This window comes from Lynx rufus, unplaced genomic scaffold (genome assembly GCF_022079265.1).
Source record: "Lynx rufus isolate CCGP_SWC_20201006 ecotype Redwood Valley unplaced genomic scaffold, mLynRuf1.p SCAF_22, whole genome shotgun sequence".
Classification (NCBI taxonomy): domain Eukaryota; kingdom Metazoa; phylum Chordata; class Mammalia; order Carnivora; family Felidae; genus Lynx; species Lynx rufus.
The window spans coordinates 10,315,719-10,335,215 of record NW_025814837.1 but is presented as its reverse complement, the minus strand read 5'-3'; the positions used below and the strand labels follow the sequence as shown (position 1 = coordinate 10,335,215).

The 19,497-nt window shown below is 39.2% G+C and overlaps 1 protein-coding gene across 3 annotated transcripts in view; it reads right to left on the bottom strand.

Moving 5' to 3' along the window:
• Positions 1-7,299: 7,299 nt before the first annotated feature.
• B4GALT6 (beta-1,4-galactosyltransferase 6) overlaps positions 7,300-19,497 on the bottom strand; it is a 68,598-nt gene continuing 56,400 nt past the window's right edge. For all 3 annotated transcript variants that reach the window (XM_047087047.1, XM_047087049.1, XM_047087048.1), the window contains 4 exons: positions 16,075-16,262; positions 12,621-12,743; positions 11,822-11,923; positions 7,300-10,789 (listed from right to left, as the gene is read on the bottom strand). In XM_047087047.1, the coding sequence (XP_046943003.1) occupies positions 10,642-10,789; positions 11,822-11,923; positions 12,621-12,743; positions 16,075-16,262 (561 nt within the window). In that variant the 3' untranslated portion in view covers positions 7,300-10,641. The remainder of the gene's footprint in view (positions 10,790-11,821; positions 11,924-12,620; positions 12,744-16,074; positions 16,263-19,497) is intronic.

Below are 19,497 nucleotides of genomic sequence, written 5' to 3'. Positions count from 1 at the left end.
CACATCAGGCTCTCTGCTGTCAACATACAGCCCACTTTGGATCCTCTGTCCCCCTTTTTCTCAGCCCCTTCCCCACTCGTGCCCATGCTCACGCTCTCTCTCTCTCTCTCTCAAAAATAAGTAAAAATTAAAAAAAAAAACAATGCAAAGTAAACTCTACAGAGAAAGAAAGAAAGAGACAGAGAGAGAGAGAGAGAGGAAAGAAAGAAAGAAAGAAAGAAAGAAAGAAAGAAAGAAAGAAAGAAAGAAAAGAAAGAAAAAGAAAAATGTACAGTAAAAATGGGAAGAATAAAAGAGCTGGTAAAACATGCAAACATGGTAGCAGTGACATTTACCCAATGTAGCAAAAACAATGACCAAACAAGAATTATTTTCTTTATTGCTAAGGTTAGTTGTTAGCTCATGAAAAACAACATTTGTTCTGCTTTGTCCAAATACATTTTTCAACTTGTTTCTTTTTAAAATCGATTTTAGGGTTTGCTTTAAATTTAATTTTTGGAGTTTGTAAAAACATTGACACGATTCCAGTTCCTAACTATATAAAATCAATCACACCTAAAGAATCAGTCTCACTGCCAACCCCATGGTCTTTGCCCCACTGTTCCCCTCCCTCTCCCCACAGACCACCATTTTTATGAATCGGTGGTTTGTCTTGACAGCCGCTCTTTTGTAAAAGAGAAGCAAACACACATACATTTTTTGTTCTCCTTCTTTCATTCACAAAAGGCAGCACTTTATATCGTTTGTGAACTTTATTTTTTCCCACAGGACACTGTTAGCCTGGAAAGCAGTACATATCAGAACAGGGAGTTGATGTGCCCTCTTTCATATGGCTGCAAAGCGCTTTAGTGTGTGGGTGACTATTCAACCAGTTCCCTCTGCTTAGTTTGAATCTTTTGCTATTCGAAGTGACACCTCCATGAATAAACTTGTAGGCATGTTGTTTCATATCTGTAGAGATGTGTGTTTAGAATAGATGCCTCAAAAATGATTTCTGGGGCAAAGGGTAAATGCTTTAGTAATTTTGTTTGATATGCTAAACTCTTCTCTACAGGGGTTGTGACATTTTGCATCCTGTGTATGAGAGCACTTGGTTCTCCACAGCCCCCCCAAAGTGTCGGTGAAACTTTTGGGTTTTTGCCAGTCTTCCATGTGGTACTTCCATGTGATTTTCATCTGTCCTTTTGGTGAGAAGAGTCGATCATCTTTCCTATAGGGCCCTTTACCTCTTTTCTAATGAAATCGTTAATTTTGAGGTAACTGTAGACTCACATGCAGTTGTTCGAAACAATACAGAAAGATCCCTGTCCCCTTTGCCAAGTCCTGCTCCTCGTGGTAACATCTTGCAAAGTGATAACGCCATGTCACAACTACTGTGCTGACACACAGTCAAGATACAACAGTTCCTGATCTTTCTTTTTATGTGACATTTCTATGAGTTGGACAAGATGGGGTAGATACATCCCATTCACTTCTCCCACGAATCGCCAAACAACGAAACCCCACCAGAAGACTGAGAGGTGGAGCAGTAAAGAAGGCCAATTCCCTGGGGACATGGGGACTTGACGAGAAACAACCCAGGGGTGAGTTCTGAGAGTTTTTTTCTTGCCCCCTCAGTATCCCAGCCTGGGTGCTAGGGATGTGTGCAGCTCAGAAATGCTGACAGCTGACAGAAATGCAGCTCTCAGAAGAGCCCCCCAAGAAAAGCTGGTTCACTGTAGCCCAAGAACCAGGAAGAGCGAAGGCCATCAGGCAGGCACTTTCTAATTATACCTGTCTATTCTCCAGAAGGCACTACAGAAAAACCAGGGCCCTCTCCACCCCCAACTGGCAGCAGCAGTGGCCAAACCCTGTCCCTACCACTCCCCACCCCTGCCCTCTCCGTGGTAGCAAGGTGATGCTCTCCTCCCACAGGCCCTGTGGACACAACTCTTTCCGAACTCCCTCTTCTATATGACCTGTCCAAGACTTTGTCCATATTTTAATTGGTTTCCGAGTAGGTTATAAAGTATTTAGAGGCAAAGGGGTGGCCCCCATGAGAAGGCCCTGGCAAACATTTCCCCTGCCCGGCCGTAGACCACTCAGGGGAAGGAACTGCCTTATTCACTCCCATGTGCCCAGCACAGCACAGTGCCTGACACAGCAGGTGCTTAATAAATGCCCAGAAATATTGGGGTTGGAGATACCAGAAACAAGGCTGCCAGAAGTTGCCAGAGAGGTTAAGACTGCATAATTACCCTATGCAAAATGATGTTTATACAAGGTCCAAGGATAAGAGATTAAGAGAATAATGAAGGGGAAATCTGGTTACCATGGTGACCCTGTTCTGCCAGAACAAAAGTACTCACAGGATTTCATAAAGACTGAAGCAAAATGAATTGCCACCGTGATTTTTTATGGATTCTAACAGTGGTGGTAGAAGAGAAGAAGGAAAAACAGACGAAGAAAGAGACAAGGGGAGGGATAACTGTGTAAAATAAAGTCTTTGGAAATCAAGTAAATACATTTTTAAACTGCCTCAAGATAGAAATTATGTTCCAGAGATAAATTAACACCTTCTCTCTGGTGTTAAGTCAGCCAGGTGTTTCCCAGGATCTGCTCTCATTCTTTCATCAACACAGTAGTGTCTTGTGACATTTATTTTGCTGGAAGGGGGATTTCCACCTTCTAGGATTTTTAAAACGTCAATAAAAATTGTCTTGGCAGTGAATTCTTCACTATTCTATTCTTTTTATGCACTCATCTATATTAATTTTCTAAAGCTTAATAAATACTTTTAAATTTTAAAAATATGTTGAGTAAAAACTTGGGCCTGACTCCCTATTCAGATACATTTGTGGTTAGGCTGAAATGTATCTGAAACATCAGATACATTTTGATGATGGCACTTAATAGTCCTTTTTTTAACGTTTATTTATTTTTGGGAGAGAAAGAGTGTGAGCGGGGGTGGAGCTGAGAGATGGGGAGACACAGAATCTGAAGCAAGCTCCAGGCTCTGAGCCGTCAGCACAGAGCGTGATGCGGGGCTCAAACCCATGAGCCGTGAGATCACAACCTGAGCCAAAGTTGGACGTTTAACCAACTGAGCCACCCAGGTGCCCTGGCACTTAATGGTCCTAATTAAGGCACTGATCCTGCTGAACACAGCTTTAAGTAGGTATGGCATATGTATTAACAGCACAGTAATTTAGAATGCTATGGAATGTGCTGCCTGAACAGATGGCAAATAGTGTTGCCCAGGCAGAATCATTCTTTCGCTGAGCACTGTGCTAGATGCTCCGTGTCCAAAAACAACTGATACAGACCGCTGCCCTCAAAGAGTGAACAGTCTTCAAGAGAGAAAGAAAATGCATGAACAAATAAATGTAATGGCAGGAGACATGCTTTAATAGGGTAGTACTGTAGGGTAGGAATGTAAGGGAGTGAGTGGCACATTTGATTTGGGTTGGCCAGAGACAGCTTCCAGAGGAGCTAGTGTCTTAAGAGATACGCAGGAGACCCTCTCATGGAGGAGGGTAGCAAAGGCCGGGCAGGTGGGAGTTTTCACAGGCAGCTGGGGAATGAAAAAGGGTGCAAGAGGGATGAGAAGTGAGGTGTCGGTCCTAGAGAGGCAAGCGGAAGATAGGTCATCTTAAGGCCTTACATGACAAACAAATATTTGGACTGTTTCCTGTAGGCAATGGGGAGCCACTGAAAGACTTAAAGCAAGGTAGCATTTTGAAAGACACAATTTTTGTGGCAATATTTTAGACAGATTCAAAACAGGCGTACCTTTGCAGTAAGACAAGACTGGGGAGGATCCAGGCAATGGTTGCAGAAACAAAAGACCATATAGATTCCAGAGAGACTTCAAAGGTGGAGCTCACGTTGACTGTGCTGAGCAGAAGGGGGAGGGTGACTCTCAGATTTGGCCTTGAGTTACTAAGTGGATGGGAAAACAAGAGGAAGACTAAGTTTTGAAGGGAGATATGATAAATTCAGCTGAGGACATTTCTGTGAACAAGCAGGTAGAGATGGGTCCAAAGTTGACAATGTGGGTCAGGAGCTAAGAATTCTAAGCTGGAGATTTGACTTGAGAGTTTCCTGCATGTACTTGGGGAGACCATGAAGTTGAAGCTCTGCAAGTGTAGAGATCACATCCTTTATGTGGCTGCTTAAACTTATCTAAAATTTGGGGTGCTAAAATTTGGGGCGCCTGGGTGGCTAAGTCGGTTAAGCATTCAACTTCGTCTCAGGTCATGATCTCACGGTCCGTGGGTTCAAGCCCTGCGTCGGGCTGTGTGCTGACAGCTCTGAACCTGGAGCCTGCTTCGGATTCTGTCTCCCTCTCTCTCTGTTCCTCCCCCATTCACACTCTGTCTCTCTCTCTCTTTCAAAAATAAAGATTAAAAAAAAATTTTTTTTAACATATAACATTTCACAAAATTAAATATCTGGTTCCTTGCTCACACTAGACACATTTCATGTGCTTAACAGCCACATGTGGCTAGTGGCCGTACTGGACAGCACAGTCACAGAACATTTCCATCATCATAGAACATACTACTAGACAGGGCTAGTCAGTGGTCCTAGAAAGTGTTACTGACCAAAGAGGGGAGAAGGGAGAAAGAATGGAAGGCAGAGGAAGAAGGGTCTTCTGAGAGAACTGGGACAAAGATAGGTGAAAAAGCCAAACCCCAAAGCCAAGGTAGAAGAGAAAAAGCAGTACAGGCCCACGTGGACATGTAACTTCTTCAGTAGCAATACCGAGAGAAGCTTCAAGTTACTGAATGACTTCCATAAGAGAAGTATCGTAATAGGTGATTTCCACATCAGCTACTTAAATCACACAACCCTCTGAGGAAACAGAGCCTGATTCCCATATGCTGTGTTTATTCTCATGACTATTACTGCTAAAATTTAATTGTGGCCCTTTGCCAGTTTTACTAATTGTTTACATACATTGTCATGTAGAGGGTAATCACTGACTTCATTTCCTAGGAGAATCAAAGAACGCAGTTTATCACTCCTAGAATATGATCGAAGAGGGGCGCCTAGGTGGCTCGTTGGTTAAACGGCCGAGTCTTGGTTTTGACTCAGGTCATGATCTCACAGTTTGTGGGCTTAAGCCCCGCGTGGGGCTCTGCACTGACAGTACGGAGCCTGCTTGGGATTCTCTCCCTCTCTCTCTGCCCTTCCCTGACTCATGCTCTGCCTCTCTCAAAATTAATTAATTAATTAAAAAAAATACGTATGATCCAAGACAATTTGCATGAAAGAAAAGCTTGTTAGCCTTGAGCTGAAAACTGGCTTAATTTAAGCCAAGTTTTTGCTCAGCATGTCAGGCACTGTGCTAAGTGCTCTGTTAGGATTGGCTCATCGGATCTCTCCAGCAATCCTCGGGTAGTTCCTATGATCCTCAACTGCAAGATCAGGAAATTGAAGACAACAGGGATGTAAAATTTTGCTAAAATTTCACAGCTAATAATAGGGGATCTCTGAATTCACCCTCAGGTCAATCTGATTCCAGAGTCTTTGCTTATACAGTCCTATGAAAAAGTTAACCACAAATCCTCAAGATCAATTGTAGACAATCATCTCAACTATCCTTCTGAAGCACAGGGTTTACTGCTAAGAAATATTCTGTGCCTTGGGAAAAGTTTCTCCTACACAGATACTCTATTGGCCTAACCCTGCATTAGGGAACACAAAACCAACACTTACAGAGGACTCAATTGAGCACCTCATTTGCCAGTATGTAGGTTTTTCAGTTGTTTCCATATCGATTTTACCCACGGAAGACAATAAATTTCATGAGCGCAGGTAATGTCTGATATTTCTTAGAGAGCCTCCAGAGCATACCGTTCAACTGATGGAGTTAGGAAGATTAAATAAGCAATTGAATTCAGGTCCATGAAAATATAAGAATGTGCTAAGAAACATACAGGTTCTATTTTTATAACTTTTATCTTTTTCTTTTAATTGTAGTATAATTTTGAGTGCTGTAGCACTGTCTTTTCTTTAAAAAAAATTTTTTTTAACATTTATTTATGAGACAATGCGAGAGACAGGGTGCAAGCAACGGAGGGGCAGACACAGGGAGACCCAGAATCTGAAACAGGCTCCAGGCTCCGAGCTGTCAGCCCAGAGCCCGATGCGGGGCTTAAACTCACGAACCGTGAGATCATGACCTGAGCCGAAGTCGGACGCTCAACCAACTGAGCCACTCAGGTGCCCCTGTAGCACTTTTCTGAAGTCACTTACACTAAGAGCAAAACAGTACATGCTCCTCAAGAACAGCCTTCTCTAAATAAAAGTTTTGGTCCAGAAGATCTCAACTTTAAATCTCTAGGTTTAAAGACACGACAAAAACATATACATACAAGATCATTAAACTGAGTGGGCATGTTTCATCAGAGGACACATTAATACCAAAGATAGGAACCTGGGGCAGACTAAGCCAACTCAATTTTACGGCTCTGCATGATTTAAATGACTAACTGATTATGATTTAGTGATTGGCTTGATTTGTGACATACAGTGGCAATATCCTGGCAGCTCATACAGGCATAAAAATTAATAATACTTAGAATTCATTACAGAGACAATTTAAGTTGAGAAAAGTCATGATCTCACAATCCAGGCCCAAATACAAATCTAGTCCCTAGGAACTATTTGCCTTAAAGTTCTTCACTACTACCCGAGAACCTGAAAAACAAGAAGGGGACTGACCACAACACACCAGCTTAATTTACTCAGGTTGTGTAGGTAGAAGAAAAGTTCAAAAAGACTTTTTAAATATTAATCTTGATACAATAGGTTACTAACTGTACTGACGAAAAATATTTATTTTTTTATTATTTTTTTTTCCAACTTTTATTTATTTTTGAGATAGAGAAAGAGCCTGAACGGGGGAGGGTCAGAGAGAGGGAGACACAGATTCTGAAGCAGGCTCCAGGCTCTGGGCTGTCAGCACAGAGCCCAACGTGGGGCTTGAACTCACGGACCATGAGATCATGACCTGAGCCAAAGTCGGACACTTATCTGACCGAGCCACCCAGGCGCCCCTGACGAAAAATATTTAAATATCGCTGTGTCTTTTCTGTGTTAAAGGCTATGAGGAGATCACTAAATGTTTATTTTTAACTAAAACTGTTCCAAAGGCAGACACTGTGGTCACTTCATGCTTCTGTTGCAATCCCAGTGCAACCAAGGTATTTATCAACAATTCACCTTAAATTTAGGAAAACTAACACAACAACAACCCTAGAAAACCCCCAAAAAGTTCCTGAGCGAAAATAACTACAGTGTCACACAAAGTCTTTAGAACATTGTATTTCATAAAAGACAATGATAAAAAAGTACAAACATTTCCATGAGAAGAAAAAAAAAAAAAAAATGAGAGTACAAGAAGTTACTAGCATTTATTTCAGTGCATTTATGTAGAAGCCTTTCAGATCTAATAAATAAAATGATCTTAAGTACACTTCCTCCTTCAGATAAACCACACTGGCCATTTTAGATCTCTCAGTTGGCATACTTGCAAATACAAGGCAATAAATCCAGAGTGCTAATATTTGTCTAACGAGCACATACAGAAATACAACAGATACAAGGAAAGGCCAAATAAAATGACAGAAAATCTGCTTTCACTTGTAGGAAGCCTCCGAAAGAAGGAGAATTTTGTATTGGTCATTTTTCCATTTTATTTTAAAATGGGTAGCAGTATTTTGGTTGGAAAGGGAATCTAAGCAAGTTTCTGATACATAATCACGTGTTTGCATAACACTGTAAAGAAGTTTTCTTATTGAACACCTTTTCGCAAAATACAAATTTAAATGTAGATTTAAAAAAATACTCATGTGTACACTTTTCCATCTCTTTTCTACCAACAGATCCATTAATCATTACTTCTCTCTGGAGTTGAAAGGCACTATGTAACTTTCCCAGTAGTGCCATAGGGACCTTGTAAGAGTGCCATGTCTACGTACATAAGGTTCTTGACTTTGAAACTAAGAAATACAACCGATAAGTTATCAGAGGATATCTTCATAATTTTCGAAAGGCTTCAACTTGCTTGATTGGATGTGTTCAGAAATAAAATATGTTTTCTGTAGACATACCTCACGCTGACAGAGCAGGCGATCAATACACGTTCACTAATAAATCCACCAAACGTAACGACAGAGAATTTGCATTTGCAATGGACTTGTTAATTTTTATGGAATAGGTTTATTTTCATAAAATAAAGATAATTGAGCAAAGTGTATATATCACTCTTACGGAAACACATAAAAGTCATTCTTTATAGGCAAAAATCAATTTTTGGTGTGCGCTTAAAAAGCAAAACAAAACAAAAAGGAAACGGAAAAGACAAAAAGGAAACTAATGAGATGATTTTCACAGGATGACATAGCATATTCAAAACTGAAGAAAGCTAAGTAATATGGCTCACTCATGAAACAAAAATTGCTACTATTAGACTTCTAAGAAAATAAGGCAGATACTAGTAGAACTGAGTGCTCCTGAAACTGTGGAGTGTGTATCAAAATGAAGATTCCAAAATGTGGGCAGCTTCACTTTCAAAAGCAAAATATATGTTTTACGTAGAAGACTCAGAAACAGCCCTAATTTTCCCCACAATTAAAATATGTAAGTATTAAAAAAATATTTAAGTATTATTGGATTAATTATGCTCCTATGCCCCTACTATCTTGTTAGTGATTACAAATGTTAACATTCCCAACCGTCTTGCATTTCACCAAATTAAACAAACGGCGTTGGCTATGAGACCAAAACGAACAGATACACAAATTAAGAACAAATCTCTTATTTTTTGGAAGGTTCGATTTTTTTGTTATTTTGAGTACCACCAAAAAAAAAGGAAGGCAAATATTTTGGAAATAATTCTAAGAAATAAATATGGAAAATTCTGTTTGGTATCATAAAGGGAGAGCAATCCATTTTTTCAAAGTATAAGAAATTCAATTATTTTATGATTTGGTTTGTGGTCATTTGTATTGCCAATATTGCCATAAAAAAATAACACTTCACAATTAAACTTAAAGCTGAGATAAATAACTTTGTTTCTGTTTTAGGGGAACAATCCATGAGGCAAATGTTATTCCAACACCCCTCATAGATAGATTTCTTTTGTTCTTCATTGTTTTTGCATACTCAAGAGATGCATAATTTTTTGTCTTAAATTTCTGAAAATGTTAAGATTTTGTAGACTCTTTGGTTGACTACAGTGGATAATTTTCAAAGTAAGGATACAGTTTGGTTTGCCATGAAAACTTCACCCAACTTTAAAATAAAGCAATACACTGGATGTCAGATAGTAAGACCTGTTCTCAGAGCAGTGTCCTATAATGTCACCGCGTTTAAATAACTGATTATGTATTTTAAAATAATTCTATTAAATTATGCTTTCAGTGAGGCAATTTTAAGAATACCAGAAATGTAATTTCTTAAAAGTGAAAAAAATATATAGTTCTAATAAAACTGGCCGGCATTAAAGGTTCCCTTCAAAACTTGAAATTCTGAGTCCCAGAATTAAACTTAAAATTTGTTTTCATCTACTAAGCATTTATCTTCATAAAAATAGAACATTTAATTTCTTATCTAATAGTATAATTCATTTGTATATTATAAGTACTACTGGGTTTTCCATAGCTCATTCTTTTAAAAAAAATCATTTTGATTTTTTTTTTAATGAAAATTGTTTTTTGGCTCTTCTGAACTAGAAATAATAAAAGTGCTGTTCACTATGAATTAAAAAAAAAAAATACAGTGTACAAACACACACAACCTTGGGAACATTTTTTGAGGCACAAAATCCCTGACAATTACACCAAAGATACATGAAAGACAGTTAACATAAAGAGGTCCTTTATATCATGTTACATCACAACGTTTACGATTTTCTTGGTAATACTCATGCAATGTGCATAAACAATATGGCTGTGACTTAGCAAAATCTGATGAGATTGCAAGCCAAGGAAAAAAACAGGTAATCCTGGTAGGAAGAAGAGCTGTTTAACTCCTTTCTTCTTATCCTTTAGAACCCTAAGAAAGCTGTGACTTCCACACAAGAGGCTGAAGGTCTAAAGCTCAAAACTAGTATAACCACTTACTGTATTAGTTGGCTGTCAATTATTGACAGTTCCTTCATTTCACACAAGGGTTAACCTTTGTTTAGTGACATAAATTTGCATTGTTTTTTTCCATGCAAATAAAAATGTCTAGAAAAGTCCAATAAAGGCATGACCAATTACATGCAAAACTGCAACACATCTTTTTCAACAATTTGAACACATTAATTTACATCACATATATACAAAACATGTTTAAACAGAAATAAAGCATTCTCTTGAATTAAATTATATATGTTAGTATAAAAATTTTCTCTTTGTAGGGAGGCCCTCTTAACTTCCAGACTTCTGCAACGGCACTGAGTCTCCGCAGTGCTTGCCGAGGGCGAGTGTCTCAGAGTCCAGGATGGGTGATGGCATATAATCTCACACCGTAAACACTAAGGACAGCTGGCTCTTCTCACGGATCAGGGCACTGTGACACGTCCATTCACTGACCTCCATTTAGAATACACTCCAAGTCTGTGATCAGCATTGTGGTCTAGCTTTGCCATGACAGCTACTTCTTTTAATACTCTTCAATTGGAGCTAACTCTGGCATGAGGTTTACAGATATGTTTGTATACAACCTATCAACCAGTATTTTTGGCGTATATATTAAATTGTTCAACCCATCGATGTACTGACGCTCTTTTGAATACCTCAGTAATTTATACCTACAGTGTTAGAGAAGAAAATGAAAAATAACGGCAACATGTTTAAAAAGAAAAAACTGCTGATGAATATCCTCAAGGTCATTCTTGTAATTACAGTGCTCAAAGCTCTGTACAATTTTAATTCTTCATGCATAGTTAAAAATCCTTCTAAACCAGAGCACCTAGGTGGTTCAGTCAGTTAAGCGTCTGGCTCTTTGTTTCGGCTCAGGTCATGATCTCACGGCTTCACGGGTTTGAGCCCCACATCGGGCTCTGTGCTGGTAGCAGGGAGCCTGCTGCTTGGGATTCTTTCTCCCTCACTCTTTGCCCCTCCCCCACTTGTGCTCTCTCTCTCAAAATAAATAAATAAACTTAAAAAAAAACATTCTAAACCATTCTAAATTAGCATTTTTACTAGCTTTAAAATGACTCCTGAAAAAATTATTTTGCACACTTACAACTTAGACATCCTTAAGAAATAAAATATTTTATGTTAACGCTTTATGAAGTAATATGTTTTATATTAAGGAAACACTTTTTATTTTTATTTTTCTTTAATGTTTATTTATTTTTGAGAGACAGAGAGTGTGAGCGGGAGAGGGGCAGAGACAGAAAGAGACACCGAATCTGAAGCAGGCTCCAGGCTCTGAGCTGTCAGCACAGAGCTCGATACGGGGCTCAAATCCACAGACCGGGAGATCATGACTTCAGCTGAAGTTGGACGTTTAACTGACTGAGCCACCCAGGCGCCTCCAGGAAACAGTTTTTATATAAATGGTAACCTGGGCTTCTTAATATAACATAAATACATATGTATATCTCTTTTCTTTATATAAAGAAAAATAACATCAACAGACAAGTCCCTGGAGGAGATTTTTCTCATTAATATAACATAAATACATATGTATATCTCTTTTCTTTAGATAAAGAAAAATAATATCAACAGACAATTCCCTGGAGATGTTTTTTGTGGGGTGCAATGCTTTTTTAAAAAATCTTTCATACATTAAATAATTTTGAAACTTTGTTATCTGAAAGTGATATTAAACTTACCGTCCTAAAAACTGGACTTCACCTCGATGGTGATGAGGAATAGATTTGTATTTCCCCAAGTCTCCCTCTGGTCTTGTTACATTGTATCCAGCATAGTGAACTCTATAATACATGGAAATGAAAATATCAGGGAATAAAAATCTGACATAAAATTGATTACGTGAGTTCAAGTTAAAATGCAAAAGAAGGATGCCTGGGTGGCTCAATCAGTTAAGCGTTGACTCTTGATTTTGGCTCAGGTCATGATCTCACGGGTGTGAGACTGAGCCCCACATCAGGCTCCGCGCTGGGTGTGGAACTTGCTTGGGATTTGCTCTCTCCCTCTGCCCCTTCCCCACTTGTGCTCTCTCTCTCTCAAAAAAAAAAAAAATTAAAATGCAACAGAATGAAATCATTACAGAGTTGTCAATTTCAAAAGGCACTCTTTATTTTTCCTCCAAATTTTTATTTAAATTCCAGTTAGTTAGCATGCAGTGTAATATTAGTTTCAGGTGTAGAATTTAGTGGTTCAATACTTACATACAACACCCAGTGCTCACATCACAAGTGCCCTCCTTAATACCTATCACTTACTTCACCCACCCCCTACCCACCTCCCCTCCAGTCACCATCAGTTTGTTCTGTAAAGTGAAGACAGAAGGCATTCTTCATGAAGAAAGGGACAAACACAAAATAGGATTTAGGAACCTCAAAAATTTTCCACCCCCACAAAATCTTTCCTCAGAATGGCAAAGTGCTATTTAACTAATAAAAGGAAATTTACAGAAAACTCTATTAAGCAATTTGTACCTCAACATACCTATTCCAAAGGTCATCATCTTCTCCTCCCCATCCCCAGAAGGCATTAGGAAAACCATTGATCTTTTTAAATTGTTCCACTGTCAGTCCACTTACACCACCAAAAAACTCTTTATATGGAAGACTAAAAAGAAAGCAGAATACAGCATTCTAAAAATGAAATCAAAACAGTTTGCCATATGAAATCAAGTTTTCAGTCTTATGTGTGCTTTGCAAAATACACTCTTATTTTCCATATAAACAACTGTGCTGATTAAATCATATTCTGGGAAATGTAAAGTGCACCAAGAAACAAAACATTTTTATATTCTAGTGAAGCATCTAAATGTGTGAGGTAAAATGCAAAATAAAACACTTGTGATAACTGAAATTTAATATTCAATATTGTTACTTTGTCAGACTCAAAACCCAGTGTTCAAAAATTGTATGAGATTTCCACACCAAAGTAAACTTGCTTAAATACATCAATAGTTGTTCATGAAATGTTAGATGTTGTTAAGCTAATAAAATGTCCTAAATTAAATTAACTTAATTATAAATGTGTTATTACTGAGGCTGGGATAAAAATAAATTAATAAAGACAACTCTAGCATTTAATTTTGAAATGACTAGCTGTCTGTTCTTATGATAATCATACCTGCTTGATATGATACCATAATACTCATGGGTATTTACAAATATATGCCTAATGTACTAATATATATAAATGCATATTAATATGTATGTACTAATGTACTAATATATAGATAACGTACTAATGTACTAATATATATATATATAAATGACTTTATTGAGATATAGTAGACATATAACACCTTATACTCATTTTAGACGTATGACAAAATGATTTCACATATGTATATACTGGAAAATGATTACCACAATAAATCTAGTTATTATCTATCACCACACACAGTTATAAAATTCTTCATTTTCTTGTGATGAGAGCTTTTAAGATCCACTCTCGTAGCAACTTTCAAATATACAATATAGTATCATTGGCTCCAGTCACCATGCTGTACATTACATCCAAATATTTACTTATCCTACAACTGAACGTTTATGTCTTTTAACCCCCTTCATTCATTTTGCCTACCCATCCCCTCCCCCCCCCACTTCTGGCAACCACCAATCTGTCCTCTGTATCTGTGAGTTTGGTTATTTTTTAGATTCCACATACAACTGAGATCATACAGTAATTGCCTTTCTCTGAGAAATGACTACCTGGTAGTTTTTAATTTGGATTTTATTTTCCTTATCTTTAACTCATATTCCAAGGAATTTGTCAAACTAAGTTGTTCGTTTACATATTGTTTTTCTGATCTCAAGGTAGCATCCTTAGACTTAGTTCTGAATAAATTCCTGTGGCCCCAAAATGCTATTGGGAAGCAGCATGCCACAGCCCCTACAGAGGCCAGGGAGGGCCAGTGGGGAAAATGTGGAGGGCCAGTAGGGAAAACATGACCACGCACAGCTTGTGTAAATCAAGATAAGGAAAATCTGGCCAGGACTATAGCAAAGCTGCCTCAGACAGAGGGAGAGAGCAGATCTCATTTTTTGTCGGAGGGACTCTCACCTCATTCCCTGCAGGGAAGTGCTGTGTGCCAGCTGAGATCTTGTGCGGCCACGGAAGAAGGGAGAAGCAGCTCCTGCATGGAACTCACTGGTTGCAGGAGAAAGCAATCTTGGCCCCACCACGGACCAAAAGCACCCAAAGACAATAAAAGCAATACTGACTCCAAAGACAATCACTGCCCCAGGAGACTGCACAGGCTCACACTTGGGAAGTAAGGATTCCATAGTTATAACACCGGTTGGGGTTCAACAGGGTCAACAGGCATTCATGGCACTGTTGTGTTTCCCATACCAGTCAGTTATTCTTCCCCAGGCTAGTGGTCTGGGAGAAACCTGAAGATCAGCAGAGAGGCAGATATAGATAAATGTGTGTGTCTGTGCATTGATCAACATGTACAAATTGGCAAGTACGTTAATTCCACTTATTGTTCTGCTTGAGTGGAAATAATCAACTGTACTATAACCAGATGGAGAAAGATTAGATAAAATGAAGGTAGAACAAATAAACTAAAGAAGAGGAAACAGAAGATCAACAAAAAAATCTAGTAGTATTTACCTCACACTGTCCAAAGAGAGAGAGTCACTAATCTGGGGGCCTGGGCTTTTCTGTCAGCAGCCATCAGAGTGTGAGCACCATTAAGGGGCAGAGATCCTTCATCAGGCTTCATCCCATGGCCTGAAGTCTACCCACTATCAGGCCTATTCCTTAATCTGCTGCCATTCTCCCTAAACTACATTCTAATCTCTACTCAAGCTTCCAAGATACCCTACTAACCGTGGGGTTAGTCTAGGTAGATCTGAGGATCATATTACATTAAAAGTTAATGTTTTCAAGTAAGAACAATCAATTTAAAATTTTTAGTTTATATGATCTATATAATGTTTTTTAGTGAAAATCAGTTACTCTGGATCTAATTTGACTGTATTGGGCTAACCAAAACTGAGTTTCCAACAACCAGATCCTGAACCTGGATGATCTTCCCCAAGCCCATGGTAATGTCGGACTTGGAGTTCAGACACTGCAATAGTAAGGAAAAGGTTTTTTAATAATGACAAGCAAAAAAAAAAAAAAGGCATTCATTTCCTATCCTAGTGCTGATTAACCTAGTCATGTCCAGGAGACTGTCTGCCTTCTCTAGAGTGCAGGTTGGGGAGCAGGCAAAACTGTGATGTAGGAACCATCTGCCCTGCTCTAGGCTGCCTGTCTTCTCTCCACTTCCATCAGCCAGGAAAACTGTGATGACGTAAATGCTTCTGTGTCAATTTCAGTTACTATCAGCGCCGATGACTTTTCATTTCAAGGTACATGAAGTCAGAGAGAGAAAAAAAAAAAACACCATAAAAACCCTGCCTTCTACTATTAAAGGCAAGGCAAGAACCCAGAACTTAGAAAGAGAATGACACACTGCAGAGAAAGGGCCTTCCCTGCACTAAAACAAACCACGGGAAAAGCGGAAGCAGAAGGGAGCCGTCATGTGCTATGTGCACCTACGCAGGGCAGGCCCAACATCCGTGATCTCACACAGCCCTAGGGAAGGGCTGACTCCAAGAAACAAGAACACCAGCAGCAGAGGTATGGGAAACTAACCAAGTCCTATCACTGCTAAATGGGGAACCAAAAGTTAAGTCCACGTTTGCTTGATGTAGAACCCAGGTTTCTCTCTCCCACCACCCCACATGCAAACTTCTGAGTGAGGAAGCACCCAGAGGGCAGGCAAGTGACTCTATATCCTGGCTCCCTGTGAGGACGAAGTGGAGTTAAAGACACTCTTTAGGCTTCTGAGCCCTCTCAGATCCAGGCACAGTAACAGAACTCCCACGTCAATGATATGACTTTGTGAGTCTACTGTATGGCATCAGGAGGGCTGCGTATTACTCACATATACATGTATTTATCCAGCTTTGCTGCAAAATGACGCGGCATTTCTCCACAACCGTAATAGTTTCGGTCATTTTCGGGTAGATGATCCACATCGTGGAAGATTACGCAGTCCCAGACACTGTCTTTCATGGCCTCTTTGAAGCCCACATTGAAGAGCATCGCACGGTTAAAAGGCTGTGTGCCGGTCTTTGCAGAGAAAAACACAAATACGGTCAGCCTTTGTCATCTGGCTTTTTTCTAACTTGTTGATTCAGGGTGAGATAATAATTGTAAATACATCCAAATCAACTACATAAAATGAAATTTTTCAGGATCTTCAAATATGCAGATATACTATGTTCTTTCGTGCTTTGGTTCAGAGAAGAAAACACTGTTGTTATCTAGTGTACTGTCAGATCACCAGATTTACAGAATGATGTAATTCATCTTTCTGTTTTACTCCAAGTATATCAGAATATAGATCATTTATGACGAGGGAAAAAAAGCCATGAAAAATAATACAGGTTCTATTTTTTAGTGAAGTTTTCCATGTGTGTCAAGTCTAAGAGAAGCAGGAAATGAACTGTGACTCGGCATGCAGTAGCCCTTCTGTTCTAGAACAAGGCCAAAGAGAGCTAAGTCCCTATTGTTAATGCTTACAATAAAGACACAGACATATTCAGAGACGAAAACAATCGGAACTTATTACACGAAACCCAACTTCTTTATTACAACCATTTTCTTTTATTATTAAGAAAAGTATATTAAAGTTCCCAGGCAACAACCACTTTCTGTTTTTATTATTCTTGCTTATGATAAAGACCAAGAGCACTTTAAGGGACAAGAAAATGGGAACTTATTACACAGAACCCAACTTCTTACAGAATAACCACTTCCCCTTTATTTACGAGGAAAGTTTTATTAAGGTGCATCGGCAGTAAAAAGTTTCATTCTACATCTGAGGAAAATTAAAGAGCAATTATCCATGCCTTAGCAATATTTCTCAAAATCATTTCCAAAGACAGCAAAAAAGGACAATGACAGGAGCAAATGAGACACGCAACATGGTCACCACCAGAGTGCTGCCTCAGGAGTGAGAAATGATGAATTTTTAGTCCCGAGGCCCACACTAACTTGAGGTAACAGAAATCCCTTTACTTTTTACAGCTTCCTTCTTCACCAATGAAAAGGAGAGAACATACAGGAAAGGGAATTAAATTATAAGGTCATTACTGGCACATCAACATCAGCTTGAACAAACTCCTTTCCTTTAAGGTTTTAAAATTTTGTTTTTATTAAATGTGGACATAATATTTAATAGCTTATCATAAAAATAAGTTAATCTTCCAAAAGTAAAGCATTTCCCCTGCTCTAGTAGTTTATACTAGTACTTTTCTCCATATTGCAAGGTAATAAGAGTTCTGATGTTTCCCTGCTTCGTTAACTTTAGACGCCGTCCACTGACTTCGTACCGTGGTCATTGAAGATTCACACCACCACGCTCACTGCCCCTCCATCCATTTTCCCAATGTAGTTATATAATAATTTTTGGTAAAAGCAATAGTATCTGCATTATTAGGACTGCATAAATATTTCTGGAGTGTTGAGTGAATTAGGATTCCACTTTCTTTTTCAAACTGGGATTAATGACTGTCTTCTGTTTTCTTAGTTTTCTATGTAACTATTATTACTCTGTACAAAAGCCTCAATAGATATGTCCTCTACTTATTAGTAATTGATGTAGTTCAAACACATCAAGTCACCTATCAATTCCTTCTCCACCCCCTCAAGCCCGACTCCAGCTCCCGCTGCCCTTGATTCTTGCTCCAGTTTGGACTGGTCTGACAACATGTGACTCTCATCCTAGGACTTTGTTCCCTACATCACCCCTGTTTTGATTTGGCTTTCTCTATTTGCTAAGGCACACCCTTCAACAGCTTCCTAAGTAAGGGTGCATGAAAAAAAAAATCTATATATATAGTCAATGAATGCTTGAAAATGCCATCAGTCTACCCTCACACCTGATTGATGTATGGGCTAGGTAAAAACTTCTAGGTTAAAAAATCAATTTCCCCTAGAATTATAAAGGCATGGCTCAACAATGTTCTAGCTATCAGTGTTACCAAGAAGATTCATAATCACTGGTAATTTTTCCTATAGAACCTTCTCGATATCTTGTCTTTTTAATTTGTATTCTAAAATTTTGAAATAAAATGCTTCACAGCAGGTCAGTATTTTATTTGCATACACATGTGAGCCCCTTTAATCCAAAGACATGTCTTTCCTTCTGGGAAATTTTCTTGTATTATTTCTTTGGTCATTTTCTTCCCAGTCCCTCCCCAATTTTTTTCTGCTTTATTTTTCCAGAACTCTGCCCAGCAAGTCTACCACCAAGTGTGAATAGGGAATGCCAACGGCACTGCACCGGCGCCTCATCTCTGCTCCAGGACGTCTGGGCCTCAGCTGGGGGACCCACTTCCAAGGTGGCTCACTCCCCCAGCCGGCAAGTTGCTGCTGCCAAGATGATGTGGTTTCCTCTCCACAGGGCTGTTCGAGTGTCCTCATGACCTGGTAGCTGGCTTCCCTGAGAAAGTAATCCAAGAGACCAAGGCAGAAGCAGCAAGGTCTTTTATGACCTGCCCTCAAAAGCCACATGCTGTCCTTCTGCAGCTTGGTTGCCCACGCAAGTCAGCCCATATTCGCTGGAGACCACTCAGGGGCCCAGTTACACAGAGGCAAAATCCCTGCGGGCCATCTTGGAAGTGGTTACCCCCGTGACATTCTGTCCTGATTGATCTTCTTAACTTCTTATGTTTTAGTTCTATTTTAGGAGTTATTTTCTTAGTGATCTTCCAGCATTCTACATTTTGTTTTAATAATGACATTTTCTTTTACAGTAACTTCCTTATTCTGACTATTCTTCATGATGTCCTATTTTTGCAGATTCATGATCTTTATTCTCTGTGGATACTGATTATGAGCTTTTGTTGTTCTTTGAAGATTTTATCTGTTCCCTTCACTGTCTCTATTATCTACTCTCCCTCTTGTTGGATCGTATTTCTGCCTGGAATCCACTCCCCATTATTCTAGTCAGGGCTGCCCCAACTTCACCTCCTCCGAGAGGCCTTCCCCGAACACTCTATACAAAAGAACACGTGTCCATGCCCTTACTGCTCTCTTTGCCTTGATCTTTAGCCCCGAGCACCACCTGCCACATCATGAACGATTCACTGCCCATCTCTCCTCACCAGAACGAGGGGCCTTGCCTTGGTTTGTTCCCTGCTGTATCCCTGTTGTTGAATGAATGAAAGGGCTTCATGGAGATGATAAAGCGATGAGCTGGCCTTTTCCTTTGGAGATGTCTAAGTACAACATCAGGCATCTCCTTTCTGAGGCTAATCTATTTCTCTAATAAAGACACAAGTTATGCTCTGTTGTCAGC